The sequence below is a fragment of the Spodoptera frugiperda genome, chromosome 27 (genome assembly GCF_023101765.2).
Source record: "Spodoptera frugiperda isolate SF20-4 chromosome 27, AGI-APGP_CSIRO_Sfru_2.0, whole genome shotgun sequence".
NCBI lineage: Eukaryota > Metazoa > Arthropoda > Insecta > Lepidoptera > Noctuidae > Spodoptera > Spodoptera frugiperda.
The window spans coordinates 12,157,964-12,176,631 of record NC_064238.1 but is presented as its reverse complement, the minus strand read 5'-3'; the positions used below and the strand labels follow the sequence as shown (position 1 = coordinate 12,176,631).

At 33.3% G+C, this 18,668-nt stretch overlaps 2 protein-coding genes across 2 annotated transcripts in view; one reads left to right on the top strand and one right to left on the bottom strand.

Moving 5' to 3' along the window:
• The window catches only part of LOC118263474 (proton-coupled amino acid transporter-like protein CG1139), a 45,362-nt gene that overhangs the window by 3,700 nt on the left and 22,994 nt on the right, over nucleotides 1-18,668 (bottom strand). Inside the window, exons 4-7 of the mRNA XM_050705594.1 lie at nucleotides 13,296-13,417; nucleotides 8,557-8,641; nucleotides 3,876-4,120; nucleotides 1,781-1,993 (exon numbers count right to left, since the gene is read on the bottom strand). Of these exons, the coding sequence (XP_050561551.1) occupies nucleotides 1,781-1,993; nucleotides 3,876-4,120; nucleotides 8,557-8,641; nucleotides 13,296-13,417 (665 nt within the window). The remainder of the gene's footprint in view (nucleotides 1-1,780; nucleotides 1,994-3,875; nucleotides 4,121-8,556; nucleotides 8,642-13,295; nucleotides 13,418-18,668) is intronic.
• Nucleotides 13,497-16,774, top strand: LOC126912610 (uncharacterized). Its single transcript, XM_050705598.1, has 3 exons — nucleotides 13,497-15,278; nucleotides 15,669-15,813; nucleotides 16,539-16,774. Exons 1-3 carry the CDS (start codon nucleotides 15,207-15,209, stop codon nucleotides 16,700-16,702), a joined length of 381 nt encoding a protein of 126 aa, XP_050561555.1. The 5' UTR covers nucleotides 13,497-15,206; the 3' UTR covers nucleotides 16,703-16,774.

Sequence of the window (18,668 nt, the reverse complement as noted above, 5' to 3'; positions counted from 1 at the left end):
TTGAGTGATTTTAAGTGTGTTCTTTTATTTCTAAAATTCGGTATAGGTAGGTAATATATATTTGAACCTATTACCTGTAGTAATGTATTACTATCTAATTTATCATCATCATCAAAATCCTATTTTAAGAAAATAACCCGAAAATAACCCAGTAATACTTTGCCCGACCCGGGAATCGAACCTGAGATCACTTGCCCGGCAGACGCACTTGCGACCACTTGGTCAACGAAGCAGTCTAACAGTAGTGAATAACCAGTAAATTATATTATAATTTATCCTTTAGGTGGCTTTAAAGGAACATTAGCAAATACAATGCTATAAGATTTTCAAGTAAAACAAGGAAATCAAACTCAAATACAAAACAACTTCTGGAAATGGCCAACGAACTTTTGCTTAACATTTACATTCACTCATTAATGTTTTCAAACAACAATATTTTATTAAAATCCCATTAAAAGTAGCCACGGCCATGTTACAATTTAATGCGTTAATAGTACAAATTAAATTCCTATTAACAAGATATTAACTTGAAGTTGGTTTGGTTAAATGGTTGCACGATTTATGTTTCTCTTAATTGAGTTCGTGATGTTTGTTGTATTAGTTTATTAACCGACTACAAAAAATAATAATAATAAGGTTCTCTATTTGACCTGTATGTTTGTACGCGATTATCTTGCGTTTAGTATTTTTTATGTATTATGTTATGTATATATGTGGTTTTGTATTTTTTAGACTTTAAGAGATGGTTTTAGGGATGTTCCTTGGCTTAAAAAATGGAGGCGGTAAAGAAAATTTAAAAAGTTTTTATTTTATTTACTATCGCCAACAAACTGTTGCACAGCTTAACGAGGTTCAGTAATTAGATAGATGTATGTATTTTCTATGAATACACGTTATAAAAAAAAAATCAATTAATTTCTTGATCTAATAAATAAATTAATAACTATTATTTTATTTTTGAACGTTTATTGATGTGATACAAAAGGAAGACATTTTAGATAATGAAACGAATTAAAGTTACTATACCCGTGACACAAGAACATTTTGAAATAATAATTTCTTTTGTAAGAATTTTTGTAAAACAAAAGAGCAGTTTTACAGGTCAAAATTATAATAAAAAAGCAATTTAGATGAGGTCGGAAATCTAGATTTTAATATAGGACAATATTAAAGGTCTTAATTCTTAGGGAAAAAACCACACAATAGGGTGGTATTCTAATTTCATTTTTAATGTCCATCTGGTAAATTATTTTAAAACATTACACCTGATATTTTAGTCTCTTACTTAAACAAATACTTTTGAAGACACATTGAAATGTCGTGGGACGTCACGATTTACTACATATGGCAATGTGATATAACCACCTCCCGCTCCTATGTACTCTATATTATCTAAGTATTGTTTACTTATATGACAAAATAAAAATGCATGTATAAATATTTCTATTTATCTAACTGACAGACTATTTATATTGTTAATAGACTAATTACATTTTTCATACCCCGTCTACTACCCTATTAGTGATACTGCCGCACTCAGAGACATTAAACGATTACTTAAACTACTTCTTAGTAATGATTTTGTATCAGACCCAATTTCTAAAGACTGGGTTAAGTTATCATTACATGACACTGAAAACGGTGGTTATTGTAATTTATAATATACGCAGTGTTAGCGCAATTTATTATATGTAATATACTTAAATTCGCTGATCGCTTACCCTCAGGTGACTCGTTCGCTCGTTTGCCTCATATTTCATAAAAAAAAAATATTACTCACATTTCACCCTCAGGTAAGTTTAAAGTGATGCTGCCAAGCACGCCATCGCCATACTTCATATAGCCGAATATTCCGACGACTCCATACAGAATGGCTACAAAGACCATTGTCACGTTCAACACGCTGGGACAACCCAGGAAATGTTGGGGTTTGGCCATCTCATTCTCCACTGGCATGACCACGTTGATACCTTCCATTGCAAATATGGCCGTACTGAAAAATAAAGTTAAAACAAAATAAATCTCTCTGATTCTCCCAAATCTCAATCGTCAAAAGGCTGGCATTATCATCAGATAATCCGTTATAATATGGAACAAAAAAATGCTACGTACAAAAAATAACCTGCTTGATTGTGAATGGTTCTTAGTATTAAATAGCTAAGCTTCAGGTCTGGGTGTTATGTGTATGTGAAATAGTATGCTTGTAAACGCACCCACGATACAGGAGAAAATCCTAGTGTGGAGCGAAAAAATAACACGAACACAAACACACAAACTCACAAACGTTCGCATTTATAATATTGGTAAGAGGTAAGAGGTATTATCCCACTCATGTATATACATGACCCAGTTTCATATTCCTTAACTGTTTTCAGCGACATTCATGAATATAAAGAACCTTCACTATTGTAGATTAGAGTACGAGTACTCTTCTAGAAATCCTAAATGTACGAGAATATATTTTGTAATGTAAGTCATACATATTCTGCTACGTACATACATATTTTGTATTTTTTATAGAACATTCGAGTACACGCACAATTTATTTCATACGCCATGATTCTCGATGTTTTTTTAAACTTATTTCTTTCTGTATCTTTGTCAGCCATACCATGAAATGTAGCCATAACATAAGGGGGCCTACTCTAATTCAACGAAAACCGAAGTTTCGGACGAAACTGCGCAGATTGTATAGTACGATTCTATTTATTACGAACTTTCGTGAACAAAAATGAACGAATGAAATGAAATCAAAAATACAGACAGACAAAAAATTTAAAAATATGTATATGCTGGTATATGTAGCGTATGTCTATTCTTTTGCACGAAGTATAAAGCGTTTATTTGAACATGACAAACAAAGACTAGTTTTATTTATTGGTCTCAAAGAAAGTACCTTGTTTCAGTTTCCGAAGCGAAACGTGTGTCAAAGACAGTTGTCAAATTCCATTTTGCAATCGGTACCTAAACGCTATACCCGACATCAAAGTTAATGAAAAGTTTAATAAAAACTAACGACGCTTCTATCCGAATACTTGTTTTCCGACTATTCAAAGTAAATAAACGAATATCGGATCTGTAGAAAACAGAATAGTATAAAGTTTGGCAATTATTCGGGATCGAAACTGCATCAAAATAGCCATACGGTACTTCGAAATTCATTGTTCCAGATAGTTCATATTTGTTTTAGCTCACTAGTGACATAGGAATAGCAAAAGTGAACCTTACTGTAAAGATATAAAGACGTTATTACAGAAACGTTGCAACTGCAAGCAAATATGATATTGAATTGTTAAAAGTTGAATATGTTTCCAATCAAATGTCTGTAAACGTTGTTTATTATTTACAGTGAACAATTGTATCAATATTAATTGTTTTATTTTCGATACTTTATGTGACTTTTTACTTTTTTGTTTTTATGTAATTACAAACAGTAACCCATTTTAACTTTGGCAAAGACTAAGGACTTATTTCACAATGTCTGTCTATAGACGCTATGTATCAGATAACTTTAATTTAAGTATGTAATTTTTTTACTGCAAAGTTGGCGCGGTGTTTGGGCTACTGTTTGCCGTGCAATGTGCCGTAGTTTTGATTCTCGCCCGGAACAACTCTTTGTGTGATCCACAGATTCTAGTTCCGGGTCTGGGTGTCATGTTTTTGTAAACGCACCCACGACACAGGAGAAAATTCTAACATGGGACAACGTTTAAAAGAAAAAAATATTTGTTTGCTCTATCTGTCACATAAAATTATCGGGTACATATATGTATAAAGGTGGTGAAACAAGCGCTAAGTAAATCTTTTTGTCAAGTACCCGCGCTATTGTTAGCCCAGACAGAATCGAAAAAAAAAACATAGAAAGTAAAATTTACCTTAAAAACAGCGGCCATTTTCCAAAGCTGGCGACCATGTCAATATTATCGAGGGGAGGTAGATCGGTAAAGGTGTAGTAGCAGGTAATGCCGAACGTGATTACAAGGCACACGTTGGCAAGCACGGAGAATGGAACCAGGAACTTTAAGTGACGGATCTGAGTGATCAGGATTAGAGGGAGGAGCAGGATCCCGCAGTAAACCTCGACGTCGTATTGCGTCGATGGTATAAAGTGGTCGAATATCTGAAACGAAAATGGTTGTGTTATTCATAATTTTGTCAATTTTATTAGTTTACTGCTTGGACGGTTGGTGCGGTGACTGATTAACGTGTAGCCTGTAGCGGGTTCGATTCCCGCACAGAGCTCTTTGTGTGATCCGCAAATTGTTTCGGGTCTGGGTATCAAGTGTATGTGAACTTGTATGTTTGTAAATGTATCCACGACACAGAAGAAAATCCTATCCTTTGTATTGAAAATATCTTGGCTTCGGTAAATTATATTATGAGACATCGTAATCTATAAACTTATTGACATATTAGAATGTTAAAGTGAATCATAGATAACTAAACAAAAAAACTAAACTTTTAAATTAATAATATTCACGTAGTGTTACAATTAGTATTGACTCTTCTAAGTCAGTCAACAAAAAAAAAAACAAATTTAAAAACAATCCATATTACTCTATCTCTTTCAACGTGACTTCTTTACTACAACGATACTGTTTATAAACTTTAAACGAAATAATTTCACTGAAATTCCATTAAAACTTCAAATACTTTCGAACAGTATTTTATTATTTGTTGGCAAACAGTATTGGAACTTAGCAAATAAATTTAGTTACATTTGCGTGAAGCAGTAATTAAAACATCGGCAAATAAATAGTAAGAGTGTTTGTATACTCACTCTACACAACGAGAATGAGTACAGGGAGGTGCAATTTTCAAAACAATGTACTAAATTCTGTTTCATTGCAACGTATCTAAAAACGATTTTATTAGTATTGAAACAGGATCAGAATTAAAGTAACAAAATTGAGTATCCATGTTTATTGTATGGTTTATATTTTACTTAGGCGAGAAATAGGAATAGGCTTTTTTTTTCTTTTAGGGCAGTAAAATATTCAAATGAATCCTTCCACCCAGGTGAAAGAGAATATGAGATTCTAACTGACTACCCGGAGCTACGGATAAATTAACGGGTTATTGTGGTTTCGACTCGAAGCAGGAGTAGGAACGGAGTGGTTTGTAGTCAGTAAGGATCTACACTTCGTCTCATCTCACCCAAAGCGGGAGAACAGATAGGATGATTTTCTTTCTTCAAAATAAAAAGACTCCGACTGACTAAGAGTCTAAAACTCCCTCTCACCTTGCCCTGGCAAGAGAAGACAATAGATAATTTTCCCACTTAAAAAAGCCTGATCGCATCTCCATATAACATCTCCTTTTTGTAACAATATAAATAAAGAATTTACATGTAAACCATTACTTATTTAGCAATTTAACTCGTCAGTATAATGTCCAGTAAAAAATATGTCAATAAGGATTATAGTCCCGCTGTGGCGTCGAATAATATTATTGGCAATAAACTTTATATTTACGAGCATTATCCACAGATAGCCACCAATACGCTCCGCGTTAATAAAATTATTTGATTGAAAACGATACAAAATGATTGTTATGTGTATTTGGTGTTTCAATAGTAACCAAAATTTTAAATGTCTAGAAGTAGAGTGAAATGTGTTAGTCACAATAATTATGAAAACTTTAATATAAATCATAATACGAGTGTGAGAGCCATGCTTCCGCACGAATGGGCTGGCCCGACCGGAGTGACCACAGCCTCACAGAAAACCGACGTGAAACAACGCTTGCGTTGTGTTTCGTTATGTGAGTGAGGTTACCGGACGCCCGAATATATATATTATATATTTTTATTTGACTGATTACGCTTTTTCCCCTTTTATTATCTCCTCTCTATCCTAACCAATTACCGATTCTCCAACAACCCTTAAATTCCTAACCTGCAAAAGACCGGCAACGCTTAACGCCTAGTGTATCGGGTGTCCATGAGTGGCGGTGATTGCGTCCCATCAGGTGATCCGTCAGCTCGTTTACTTAGTTCGTTAAATAAATGCCGCGCCAACAAAAAAAAATGGGTCGACTTTGACACGACCTCAAATAAAATAATTGGGAAAACTTCAAACGAATGAATTCTTCACATTTTAAGAGTCTACTCATTGTACCAGCAGTAATGAAAAGAATCAATTCGAATTGTTTCTTGTCTGTAAAGAATTTCATTTTCTAGTAAGACCCAGAAGTTTAGGTATTATCTATGATAGCATTGCCGAAAACAATACCTGATGTTTGCAGTATTTGGAGAAAAATAAGTAATTACTAAGAACTCATGAAACATTTTTTTTTTCATTTTCCAACACGATTTTGCTCTTAAATATAACCTAAACAAAGGAAAGTGTACTAGGATTTTTTTCAGTTTCGTTCGCAGAATGAACATGTTGATACATGTAGGCGTTTACAAAATTAGACTAGTTTATTTTTGTGTCTCATTTAAAAAAAAAAATAGGCGTCTTGTCGATTTTCAGGCCAAAAGCGTATAAATATCTTGTGCAAAACAATAAGTATACCTTTTTCGAAGCATCCTTAGGATAATGGAAAACACCTTGATAGAAATTTGTCCAATAATTGTGTAAATGTTTAATATCAGTTTGCTTGAAATTGTGTTTAGTATTTGGTAGGTAATTTTCGTCCCTTACAAAGGAACAAATAACAAAATTGGTGAACGAGGGATGTAAAGGACCCTTATCTTATGACCAAATAAATTACCAATTATATTTCAAAAATTGGGTACACGTTTTGTAAATTGTACAATATATTATTAAAATTAAACAATTAGGTAAAATATGACGTTGAAAAATAAAACATGAACAAAACTGTAGCGTAATAGGATTTAAGGCACACGTTAACGGCACGGCTCCATCGTAGGCATTTATTTGTCATTTAAATTTGAACACTAAACCTTATGTCGCATGATATATTTCATGCCGTCATTACAAAAAGGCTGTTAGCTCGCGGTCCACCCGTTGACAGCGCGCTTACAGTATTATTGTGTGGTTTCAAACGCAACAAACGCCGTGCCTCAGGCGTGCCGTATCCCTGCCATTACTGTTACCATATGGAATGACTCTAAAAACGTACCTACATAGATTTTAATATATAAATGTTAGTTTGTAGGTTGACGCGTTCAAATGAACATTGTTCAGCATTTATCTATTTGAACAATTTTTAACAAAGTAAATCTAGTCATTTATTTTGTATACAGTCAATTAAGCTTTGTGTTAGTTCTAGCTAAATGATCAACTACAAAATTGGTCAAACTTATGTAAATAGTCCCAGTGTGGCTTGAAATTAGTCGAGCATTCTCAAACATTGTCGTTCTACGTGGAGGAATAAGTGGCAGGTCTTTGTTCAGCAGTGGACATCTCTCGGCTGATGATGATGATGATTTTCGAACAGTTTACGTGGCCAGTAAGTAAATTTTCATAACTAAAGCTTTTTTTTGATGAAACTAGCAAGTAAAGTGTGTGTTCCTGATTATTTAAAAATTGATTGTCTGTTTTATCCATGATAATTAACAAATAAAGAAGACAAAAGAAACTTTGTAGACTTAGTTTCAGGTATAGTCCGTAGGCAATCTAGTTATCTGATTGTTTGAAAACAATTTTATCAAGCGATCCATGACAATAAATACCAGTTGTTTAAATTATTTAGAAAACTATACCTTCTTTATTATTATTATTATTTTCAGCCGTGATCGTCCCACTGCAGGGCAAAGGCCTCCCTACCCTCCTTCGACTCGTCTCTATGCAGAGCTTATACCTTCTTTACTTAATAAAATATATTATTAAGTGTAATCTTTAAAATACAGTAATGTAATGATTTATTCAATCCACAATTTAAGACTTATGAGTCTCAGAACAGAAATTTAGGTCTAATAAAGGTGAAATTCAACGGTCTAGGACACGATTTTTGAATACTAAACGTGAAAGCACAGTTCATGATTTTTAATGAAGTGCCTAAAATTCAAATACTTAAATTAAGAAACTTAATTTAAGGTGACCTAGTTGAAATTCTATGCATAATATTTTGTTTACTTTTTTTAATAGACTAGACAGAAAAGATTTTTCACAGAATTACAAACACACAACATGTGGGTTTGTAATTCTATGAAAAAGCAGACAGATGCCTAGCTCAGGGCTTTATATTTCATTTTTTTTATTTTCATTTTATATCATTATAACTCCAAACGTTTTTAGAGTGCCATTTAATATAATATTATTTTTTATTGACTCGCGAATCATCTTCTCCTCAGCAACAGATAGAAGTTAGGTAATAAGATTTTTTTATGGTATAAGCCGGTAAACGAACTGAACGGATCACCTGGTAGCAAGCAATCTGCGCCGCGTATGGACACCTGAAACCCCAGAGGTGTTACAAATGCGGTGCCTCTTGGGTATTAGGAATTTAAGGGTTGTTGAAAAATCGGCAATTGGAAAGCAGGGTAATTGGGCCTCCGGTAACCTCACTCATACAACGTAAGCGTTGTTTCACATCAGTTTTCTGTGTTGGTTAGCGATTTATGTTTATTATTATGGTTTTACTTACATCTTTGAGAGAAGACGCGATAAATATCACATACACACTCGTTCCTCCAAGACATACACCAGCCATCGCCGCATCGACGAAATGTCTGAAAAAAATAAATTAATTTCAATACACTGAAAGTTTGCAAAAGACTGTAGAAAAAAGAAATAGAGAAGTTGGTATTCATTGAATGCCTTGCTTTCTTTGATTTATAAGAGCAAGCACAACTACTAAATTAGTAGTCTTAAACTTCATTCAAATGAATTGTAAAACAAAAAAGAAGATTTGGATTCTGCTTTCAAGATTCTTTGCAATTCATTAGCTTTACTGCCTTAGTATGAGTTTGCTTTACATTTAAAGTAATTGAAACGACGCGCGTTCGGCGCTCAGATTGGCTGGCTCGAATAAGCTCGTACTAAGGGTACTTTTTTTATAAAGTCACGCCTTTAAACCCCGGAGGGGTAGCCAGAGATGCACATTATGGCACATAATACCAATGTACACCTACATTTCACAATTTTGTAAATCCCATGTAAGGTGATGAGCCTATTGCCATATATCGGGCCATATTTCCAGACTCCGTGCTACCACTAAGATTTTTTTCGAAAAACCGGAAAAAGCCTAGTAATTCTTCGCTTCGCCCGACCCGGGAATCGAACCCGACGATCCTTTGCCCGGCAGTCGCACTTGCAACCACTCAGCCAACGAGGCAGTCAAGGGTACTGAGGTAAGGTACTAAGGGTACTGTAAATTTCAATTTATGCTTGATAGCAGGTCTTTACATACAGTGGCGCCTAATAATGATTAGAAACTGCTTCAAACATTTTTCATGTCTCAACTAGTTTTAGGGTCGGCACAGAGAATTTAGATTTTGGGATTATTAAGATAGTTTCACTATTTTACTTCTAGCCTGCTATCCGATTCAGTTTTCCACAAACCACTAAGTGCGAAACCAAGTTCTTGGTCAAACATCTTACTAACTGTAATTAATGTTTTAGACGCACATACGTAAGTGTGAGGTTCACTATAATGTATTCAAGAATAATCTGTTCTCAACGAAATTAATACAAAACTTTTCTTCTTGAAACTTACAGTCTCTGGCCACATTATTAGACACATTCCTCAATCTATATATATAAAAATCAATTGCTATTCCTTTGTCTCGCTAAAACTCGAGAACGGCTGGACCGATTTGGCAAATTTTTGTCTTGAATTATTTGTAGAAGTCCAGGGAAGGTTTAAAAGGTGAGAAAATATCAAATAATTGACGGAAAAACCCTAAAAACTGCCCTTTCCTTTATCCCATACAAACGTTTTCTAACTAATACGTAGAGTCAATTTGAGCTTTATTGCTATTGGATAAAGTTCATTGTTGGATAAATGCTATTGGATACTAAAAAACAAATGCTATTGAATAAGTGTGCGTTGGAGACTTGGAGCACAGAATCCCTACTAATATTATAAATGCGAAAGTAACTCTGTCTGTCTGTAATTACGCTTTCAAGCCTAAACCAGTGAACCGATTTTGATGGAATTTAGTACTGAGATAGAATAGACCTTGATACTTTTTATTGCAAAAAAATAGCGGAGAATGGGTAAAAATAAGGGATAAATGGTCATATGGAAATTCGTCATTTTAAAAGCTGTAACAGTAAAACTTTGTATTTAGATACTTAATTAGGAACGAAAGAACATGGTCTACTTTTTATTGCAAAAAAATAGGAGAGAGTGGGTAAAAATAGGGGATGAATGGTCATATGGAAATTCGTCATTTTTAAAGCTGTAACAGTGAAATTTTGTATTTAGACACTTAATGAGGAGCGAAAGAACATAGGCTACTTTTTAATAAAAAGGGTAGAAGGCGTAGTATGTTTGATAGAGGAGATTAATGTTTGCTTGAAAATTCGTCATTTTCGTTAATACGTTGCCTGTGGCTTCACTCGCGTTCGATTCTTTATTTAAATACACATATACTTATTTAAATCGCCAATATCCCTACTACCATACTAATGTTATGAATGCGAAAGCAATATATAGGAAATTAAAGGATAATAATATAGATAACCTTGGCTACTTTTCATCATGATTATAAAATGATGAATCGGCGGTCGTGGTTTCTTTGGAATACAATATATCTTTAAAAATGCTAACAGTAACATATTCTCAAGTAATTCACATTTTAGATGACATACGGCAGCATTTTGACCACTAACACCACTACGCGGACGAAGTCGCGGGCAAAAGCTAGATTCGATAAATTTTCATTTGTACATGTCAAATATTTGTTGTTTCTAAATTCAAATTCTGTAAATAATGATTGACATTTATGCATAAACTATGAAAAGGGTGAATAAACAATTGTCTGTATTTTTTTTAATCTATTGAAAATGTTGAAAAGTGCATTAACACATTAAACGCCATGGGGGGCTGAAGTGACCGGCGCTAGCGGAGGATTTGCCTTCAACTGATTTTTGTTGGCAGTCAATGTATTAAGCATTAATAGAAATTCCTCAAATATTAATTATGCGTGCGTTCAGAAATAATGACAAATTATCAACAGTTACGCGTGTGTTCAGAAATTTATTTTGTGTAAATTAAAGTTTCTATTCACCTTTTCGAACAAACGATGCTCTTTCAATATAGTCTATTGGTGTGAATGACATTGACATTCGTATTGAGCGTTTTTTAAAATATGCAAAATTAAATGTATATTTTTCAATATTTCTGAAAGATTATCTTAATATTTCTTCGAGTTTTAAAGACTAAAAAGATTTTTATTTGCTAATAAGTGTTTGTTAATCAAGGTAAGTTTACATCTTCATTATTGATTTTTAGTAACTTTTGCTGACTACACAATACTACAATTTGGTATACACGGTTATGCAGAAAATGTATGAGAGCTTTTTATTTTCAGTTGGAATTTCGTTTTTAACAATGCTACCAACCAGACGTACAAGCTTAGGCCGCAGAACTCGAAATACGGCAAGTCAAAGAAATATAAGAGCAAATCAAACTGATGAGCATCGCGAAGCGCGAAATGAACTTAAACTGAATCGATATCAAGATAGAAATGTTGTGTTTAATCCCCACAAAGCTGCATTCAGTTATAATGTGGCAATTGATTACAGTTCAGAGCAAATTGTTGCTATTGGACTAATGAACATTGTGTGTCCACATTGGGATTGAAATTAAAAAATGAAGCCTCTGGATTATGTTGCGCCAGCGGCAAGTCAAATTGACGCCATTGGTACCGCCACCAGAGCCACTACATTCATTGGTTCATTTTTTGACTCATATCCAGCAGTACAATAATTGCTTTCAAATGATATCATTTGGGGCAACAAAAGTTATACGAGACAATTTTGTACCTACTTTTAGTACTTACCTACTTTAGTAAGTAAGTATAATGGCAAACATTTTTTTTTTAGTTTTAAAACCATGTAGCTGGTGCAAAATATGTCGAGTCAGTGATGTTTTTATTTTGTAAACAATAAGTCAAATACATAATAATAGTCTATAATCCGAAGACTTAATCAGCAACATTTTATAACATGTTGTATTTTAGTAAAGCCTAAAGCTGCCGTGGAAGGCTGTTTAATGTCGAGGTTAAAAGTAGTTTTAATTTGAAATGATGTAAAGTATTGTGGCAGTATTTTGCGAGCCACATGGTGGTACAATTTGCTATACAATTACCTGTATACATATTTATATTCTTGCAGATTCAGGGATTCAAATATATCATCTAACAGGTTCCTTATTGCCAGTGCCTGTTGAAGACTGTACATTTTTGCAAATATATTTTATGGACAATTCAGCAAGAGAAGTCGATCAGCGTTGCGCACACAACAACTTAGTAAAAAGATCCATTGTGATGAACAACTTCAAACATGTTTCCATCAACACAATTAATTAGTTGCATTATTCACAAATGCATTAGACCGCATGCCATCAGATAATCACAAAATTGACATCAGAGCCGATAAGGCGCCTGCAGGACAAAATGCTGGACATTTTAATGTACCAACAATTGATAAAGAGCGCGCGTGGTAAATACCACTGAGCTAAATAGCTCAATGTTTACTTAAAAATGCCAAGTTCTTCAATAACGATTTGTAAAAATATTAGTGAAATTATTGAATGCTATGGAATAATCACTATTATGAAAAAATTTTTTTTTTTTAAATTAGTAAAGTCCTTTTTAGGTATAGTGAGATCAGGAAATTATGGATTCACTTTTATATGAAGGATATTATAGATTCCAGTTCAAATTGAATAAGGACTCATACATAGCTCAGCTTACAAAATAAAGTAGAGCATCATTGCTACGCAAAAGCGGTACGAAGTTCGCTGGGTCAGCTAGTTTGTAATAAAATTATTACAAATTGAACAAAAAACAATATATTTAAACGAGTTTACTTTTACGTTTAATGAGTGTTATTATAATATATATTGACGACTTGTAGTGTAATTTTTTGGGCTTGCATTTATTTTTTAAATACAGAATTACAATGTTGGTGACATTATATTAAATACTTTATTTGAACGCTCTTATCTTAGGAAGTAGTTATGGGTTCCTAATAAAAAATATTTTTGTTGATGATTATCCATTTGTCAAGGAAAGTTACGAGATATAAACATCACGCTACGCCCATAACGAACCTTTAAACATCTAAATAATTACCTGATAAAAATTATAATTCTTACAATAAAATAGCCAGGGACTGTATTTACTGCTGTTAACATTTTATACTATTTGTTACCTGATATGTTTAGAGTAGGGCCTTAATTTCTTCGGTCCATGTTTGAATACTTCTTCACACGTGTCTGTGTAACTAAGTGATGGTACTCGGGCTTTCTTGCACACCTCACGTGATGTAGATACCTGTTATTATAATAATATAAATGTTTAATTTTTGATTGAAAATATAATTAAATATAAGTCTAGTGACTGGATTCGAAGATCTAAATACTATTGTCGATATAATTTAAGAGGTCATCTTTGACAACTGTCATGTAAAAAAAGCTGATTTGTACTTTGGTGGTAAGCTTCGAATCCTCATGCATAAGAAACTCATGCATAAGAAACGGTCTTAAACCCTCGGGCCACGAATATGCACACATCTACTCGTACTAACTTATTACATGCCTGCACTTTTGTTTATTAAAACAGTCAATCCATTAATTTAGAGGACAATAAAACAATGGAACAGTATGATATGTATCACAAATGCGTAGGTATTTATATTGACTGTATCATACGTTGATATTGTAATACTAGCTTCTGCTCGCGGCTTCGACCGCGTTCTCGTGGATTAATAGTATACTATCACCGAAGTCAGCTCATACCCTGTCTGTATACCAAATTTCGTCAAAATCTGAAAACCGGTTTAGTAGTTTTAGCGTGATTAACGAACAAACATACAAACAAAACCTTCACATTTATAATATTAATGTGACAAATGGAATTAACAAATGGATTGATACTCCAATAAAATTATCATCAAAAAATAGATGAATGCGTGGAGTAACGTCCATGTATTTATGTTATACTCAGTTTCAAAACGTCATTTCCATTCACCATGGACAGAATAAAAACATTTTTACTCTCAAAAAATGTTCTATATTTTCAATTAATATCGGGATTATACTTTAAATGCAGTTCTTCTAAATCAATTTGTATTTTGACAAAACTATATTGCGTATCACTGTGTGCTTTTGTTGTTGTCAGTTTTACCATAGAAGCGCTTAATGGTTTCGACACGATTGTTGATTCTCTTTACAATATATCTTTATTCATAGCATTCATATTGAATATATTTATATCTCTAATAACAGAAGAGTTACCAGTGATTAATTTTTCTAATTCTGTGTCGTATTTAGCAAAGAAAAATAGATCTTATGCATCACATGTTATGGTGTTAGTGTTTTTTATAGGATATGCTACAGCTTTATCGATTGGAGGTACAGAGGGATTGGAGATAATCCCTTATTCTATATGTTTATATCAGTCTATTGTATGTTATATAGGTCGATTAACCTTTATTTATGTTTCGGATAAATATAGGCTAGTAGCTAACATTTTGTCCAAATCTTTGGAAAATAATTTAAAAGATATGAGTATGAATGATCGAGAAAAAATGAGGCATGTAGAAGAATTTATTAACAATTTTATTATATTGACACGAGAGTTAAAATTGACTAAAAACTGTATGAGATTAAAGGTGAGTCGCACATCTAATTGTTATATTTTCATCGTATTATTAATTAGTGTGCAAGTTTGTTTGTTTTATTGTATGGATGTTTTTCCATCAATCACGCTGAAACTACTGAACGGATTTTGATGAAATTTATTTATTTTTGTATACAGACAGGGTATGGGCTGAATTAGGTGATAGTATACTTTTTATAAGAAGACAGGAACCCGAACGAGGCCACTGGCAAAAGCTAACGTAATAAATAAATGTTAGTTACCGTACTCTGCTGAAACGGCTTTACTGATTTTTAACATAAACATGTATTCAGTAGGTCTGAGAATCGGCTACTATCTATTTTCTAGAAATAATTTATAAGATAAGATAGCGTTTGCCGGGTCAGTTAGTGAAATATAAAAATTTTAAGAAATTCAGAAAATTATTTGATTTTCATTTTATCTGCGATTTTTGTTTCAGACAATGCTGGCTTTAGAATGTGATTGTTTGCGAACACTCGTTACGATATATGTCTTCAATACCGACTATGACATGGTAAGCTCCTTTATCTTTTTTATATAGGCTTTTAATTTTAAGACTTTTTGTTTTATTCTAAGGTTCAATTTCTTTTGTCTATGTTGCTACAAATTAGCTAAAAAGCATTTTGAAAAATTATTTGAAAAAGTAGCTCGCCGCCCGCCGGAAAATAAAAGTGATTAAAAAAGTAAATAATGTTCAATAAACAAGTTGCACAATTAAAACCTCTTACTATTATTCTAAGATCCACCAATAGGCTCACCCCATATTACATGGGACATATAACACTTATGGTGAGAAGTCAATGTACGTCACGTACATCAATATGAACCTCCGCCTAAACCTTTGGGGATTAAAGGATAATATGTCAATAAGAATTAAATTTTTCCTTATTGTTCATGATTTCAGTCTTCAGAAATTGTATTCAGTTGGATAGTAGAACTGCTAATGTTTATAGCGGCATCTTTATTGCCATCTGTCTTAATGGAACGAAACGCTAACGATCTAGATGACTTGAAAGCAGTTCTTTCAGAAGAACTACTTATTTGTGAAGGTATGTCCAAATAGAATTAAAATCCACAATATATATAAAACATTGTTTTAGCTATCATAATATTCCGGAGCTGCGGACTACCTAGCGGGTTTACCGGGGCTCCGGCTCGAAAAGCAGGAGAAGGAACGGGGTGGTTTTTAGTCAGTAAGAGTCTGACACTCCCTCTCGCCTCGCCCAAGGCGGGAGAAGTCATAGGATGATATTCCCCCTCAAAAAAAAAGAGCTATCATAATATTGAGGTATTTTACCTTTAAACTTTACACACATAAATAAACATCCTAAGAAAGTAAAACAATACAACAACAGCCTATAAGTGGCCACTGCTAAATAATAATACTGCACGGTTAACGTGGTGGCTGGGCAACTGGCTGCCGCGCAACGTGTAGCGGGTTCGGTTCCCGCACGGAGCAACTCTTTGTGTGATCCACAAATTATTGTTTCGGGGCTGGGTGTCATGTGCATGTGAAATTGTATGTCTATTAACGCACCCACGACACAGAAGAAAATCCTAACGTGGGGCAACGTTTTTTAATAAAAAGAAAATACTAAAGGCTTCTTCTCGCATGAAGACGGTTTCAGTATTAATCACCTCGCTTGTTCAATGCGAGTTGGTTAATTCAAACTTATAGTTATTCTTAGTTCCTCGTCAAATAGTTACGTGATAAAGCTGAAAAAGATAATAATTAATCAATGATCCTAGTTTGATGATTTTATAATATTTTCAGACAAACATCTTCGAGAAAAAATACACCATGTGCTACGATATATTGATGCCTGTTCAGCGACATATACGGTCTGGAATGGATTCCCTTTGAACATATCTCTAACGTTTAGTTTTATAGGTGTATGTGTTTTATATTTTATTGCTTTGTTGCAATTTACATTCTAATTTCATCTTAATTAAGAATGTATTTCAATTATATTTGTGTTACGATTGAAATAAACCAAATATGTCGAGTCATGTCATGTCTATTTTTTACACCGCACCCTATAAATGACTTAGCATTAAAACAATAATAATTTACCTGTTCATACCTATATACCTATAATAAAGTACAGTCGTATGGAAACTTCATGTAAGATAAATGATCAACATACTACAAATAAAATGATATTCAATCAACTGATTGGACTTTTCTCGTAGACTATTCTTGTTGTAGCTATTGTTGTGTCGCTTCTAATAACCTGCTGTACTAGTGTGATTATTAAAATCGTGTGTTACATATGCTGGAACACTTAAAATGCAATTACTGAAAGGAATCACAAAATTAAAATCTATTATTTCTCCTTTATACGGGCTTTATCCTTTACTGTGGTTAAGACTATTTTTTGGTTACTATTTCAAATTAAAAAAATCAGTTTTCATATGTTCAATGGCCAAACTCTACTGCATCGCAGGCTGCTTATTTGCTATAATATTTTATTACCAGATAGTAGTCCCTTTAAACTATGGCACGATAGGCACAATTTTTTACAACATGTTCATGGTTGTTGACATAATACTAAATGCAATATGTTCTCTAATATCTGAAGAAGATTATGTATTAGAATTCTCGTCTAATTTGGCAGCTAATTTACCTGGCTTCAAGCAAACTTATGCTTTACCGTACCTTATGATCTTTGCTGCTTGTACTTTAGAAACGATCAGTTTTGCGTGCACTGGCTATGGGACATACCTCGTATTCGACTACTATGCATTCGTCTACGAATTCCTGGCATGCTTTTACAGTCGATTAACTATTTTATATATAACAGATAACTATAGGAAAGCAGTACAATATATTTGCAAATCAGTACGAGACAAACTTGAAAATGAACATATAGATATAACTCAGAAAACGGAATACAGTAGTGATTTTGTTAAAGTTTTCATTATGTTGAGACAATATTTGGATTCAACGACGAAATTTATGAGAATGAAGGTACGTTTGTTTACGAAAATTAAAAACTCACAATATTCGCCGTACCAAAGTTACTCAAGGATTTTCACATATTCTTATAAATCATTGAACCTGCACACTGCACTCAAACGCCAAAACTGTGCTCATAAATCAACGCTTTTTGATAAGAATCCAGGCTGGTGAGAACGCTACTTAAATCTAACTCTAACATTTTGTTTGGTCATTTTACAATGATTTAGTTTTATTACATACCGACAAAGCTCTTAGAACTAGGAGCAGTAAATTTTTAAGAGCCTTTTTGTGTAGAAAATTTTTGTATTTTTTCTGAGTCTACTTGCTTCTGCCAGCTACAGAATAATTTTGGCTACTTTTATTTTAAAAACCGGAATTCTGTAGAAAGGCTCTGTTCTGTAGGATTATAATAAGCGGACGAAGTCGGGAGTAACAGCTTCTTGAAAATATGTTTTACTTTTTCAGATGATAATTTGTTATTCCTGTGATTTCATTAAAATTATAAGCATGATACACTATTTCAACAATGAATTAGAATTGGTAAGTACAGATTCTATATTAAAATTATAACAAAATATATTTTCTTGGCCGATCTTGAATTCAAATGTCTTGTATTTTTCAGTATCTTTCAGTCGTAATGCTTTGGTACTTGGAAATGACGCTGAATGTAATTATGATTTCGTTGCCAGTTACCAACGCTTTTAATGGAAATGGCTGCTAATTACCTGGATGATTTAAAAAGAATATTTGTGTGTGTAATGGTGTCGAATGAAGGTAACTAAAATAATTCAACATTGCGACTTTGAATTTTGGAAAAATGTATTCTAAAGTGAAGACTAGAAGAAGTAAATTCGTTTCTATTAGGCTTACCGAGGAAGCTTAGTAAACATAAGCGAATTTACTTACATTATTCCTGTACCTCTACCATGAGTTTGAAGCAAT

Excerpts from the sequence above, each read along its gene's own strand:
- LOC126912610 (XM_050705598.1), top strand. The coding sequence starts at position 15,207 with ATGCTGGCTTTAGAATGTGATTGTTTGCGAACACTCGTTACGATATAT. Across the intron at positions 15,279-15,668 it reads TCAATACCGACTATGACATG|TCTTCAGAAATTGTATTCAG; the intron begins GTAAGCTCCTTT and ends TCATGATTTCAG. Across the intron at positions 15,814-16,538 it reads AGAACTACTTATTTGTGAAG|ACAAACATCTTCGAGAAAAA; the intron begins GTATGTCCAAAT and ends TAATATTTTCAG.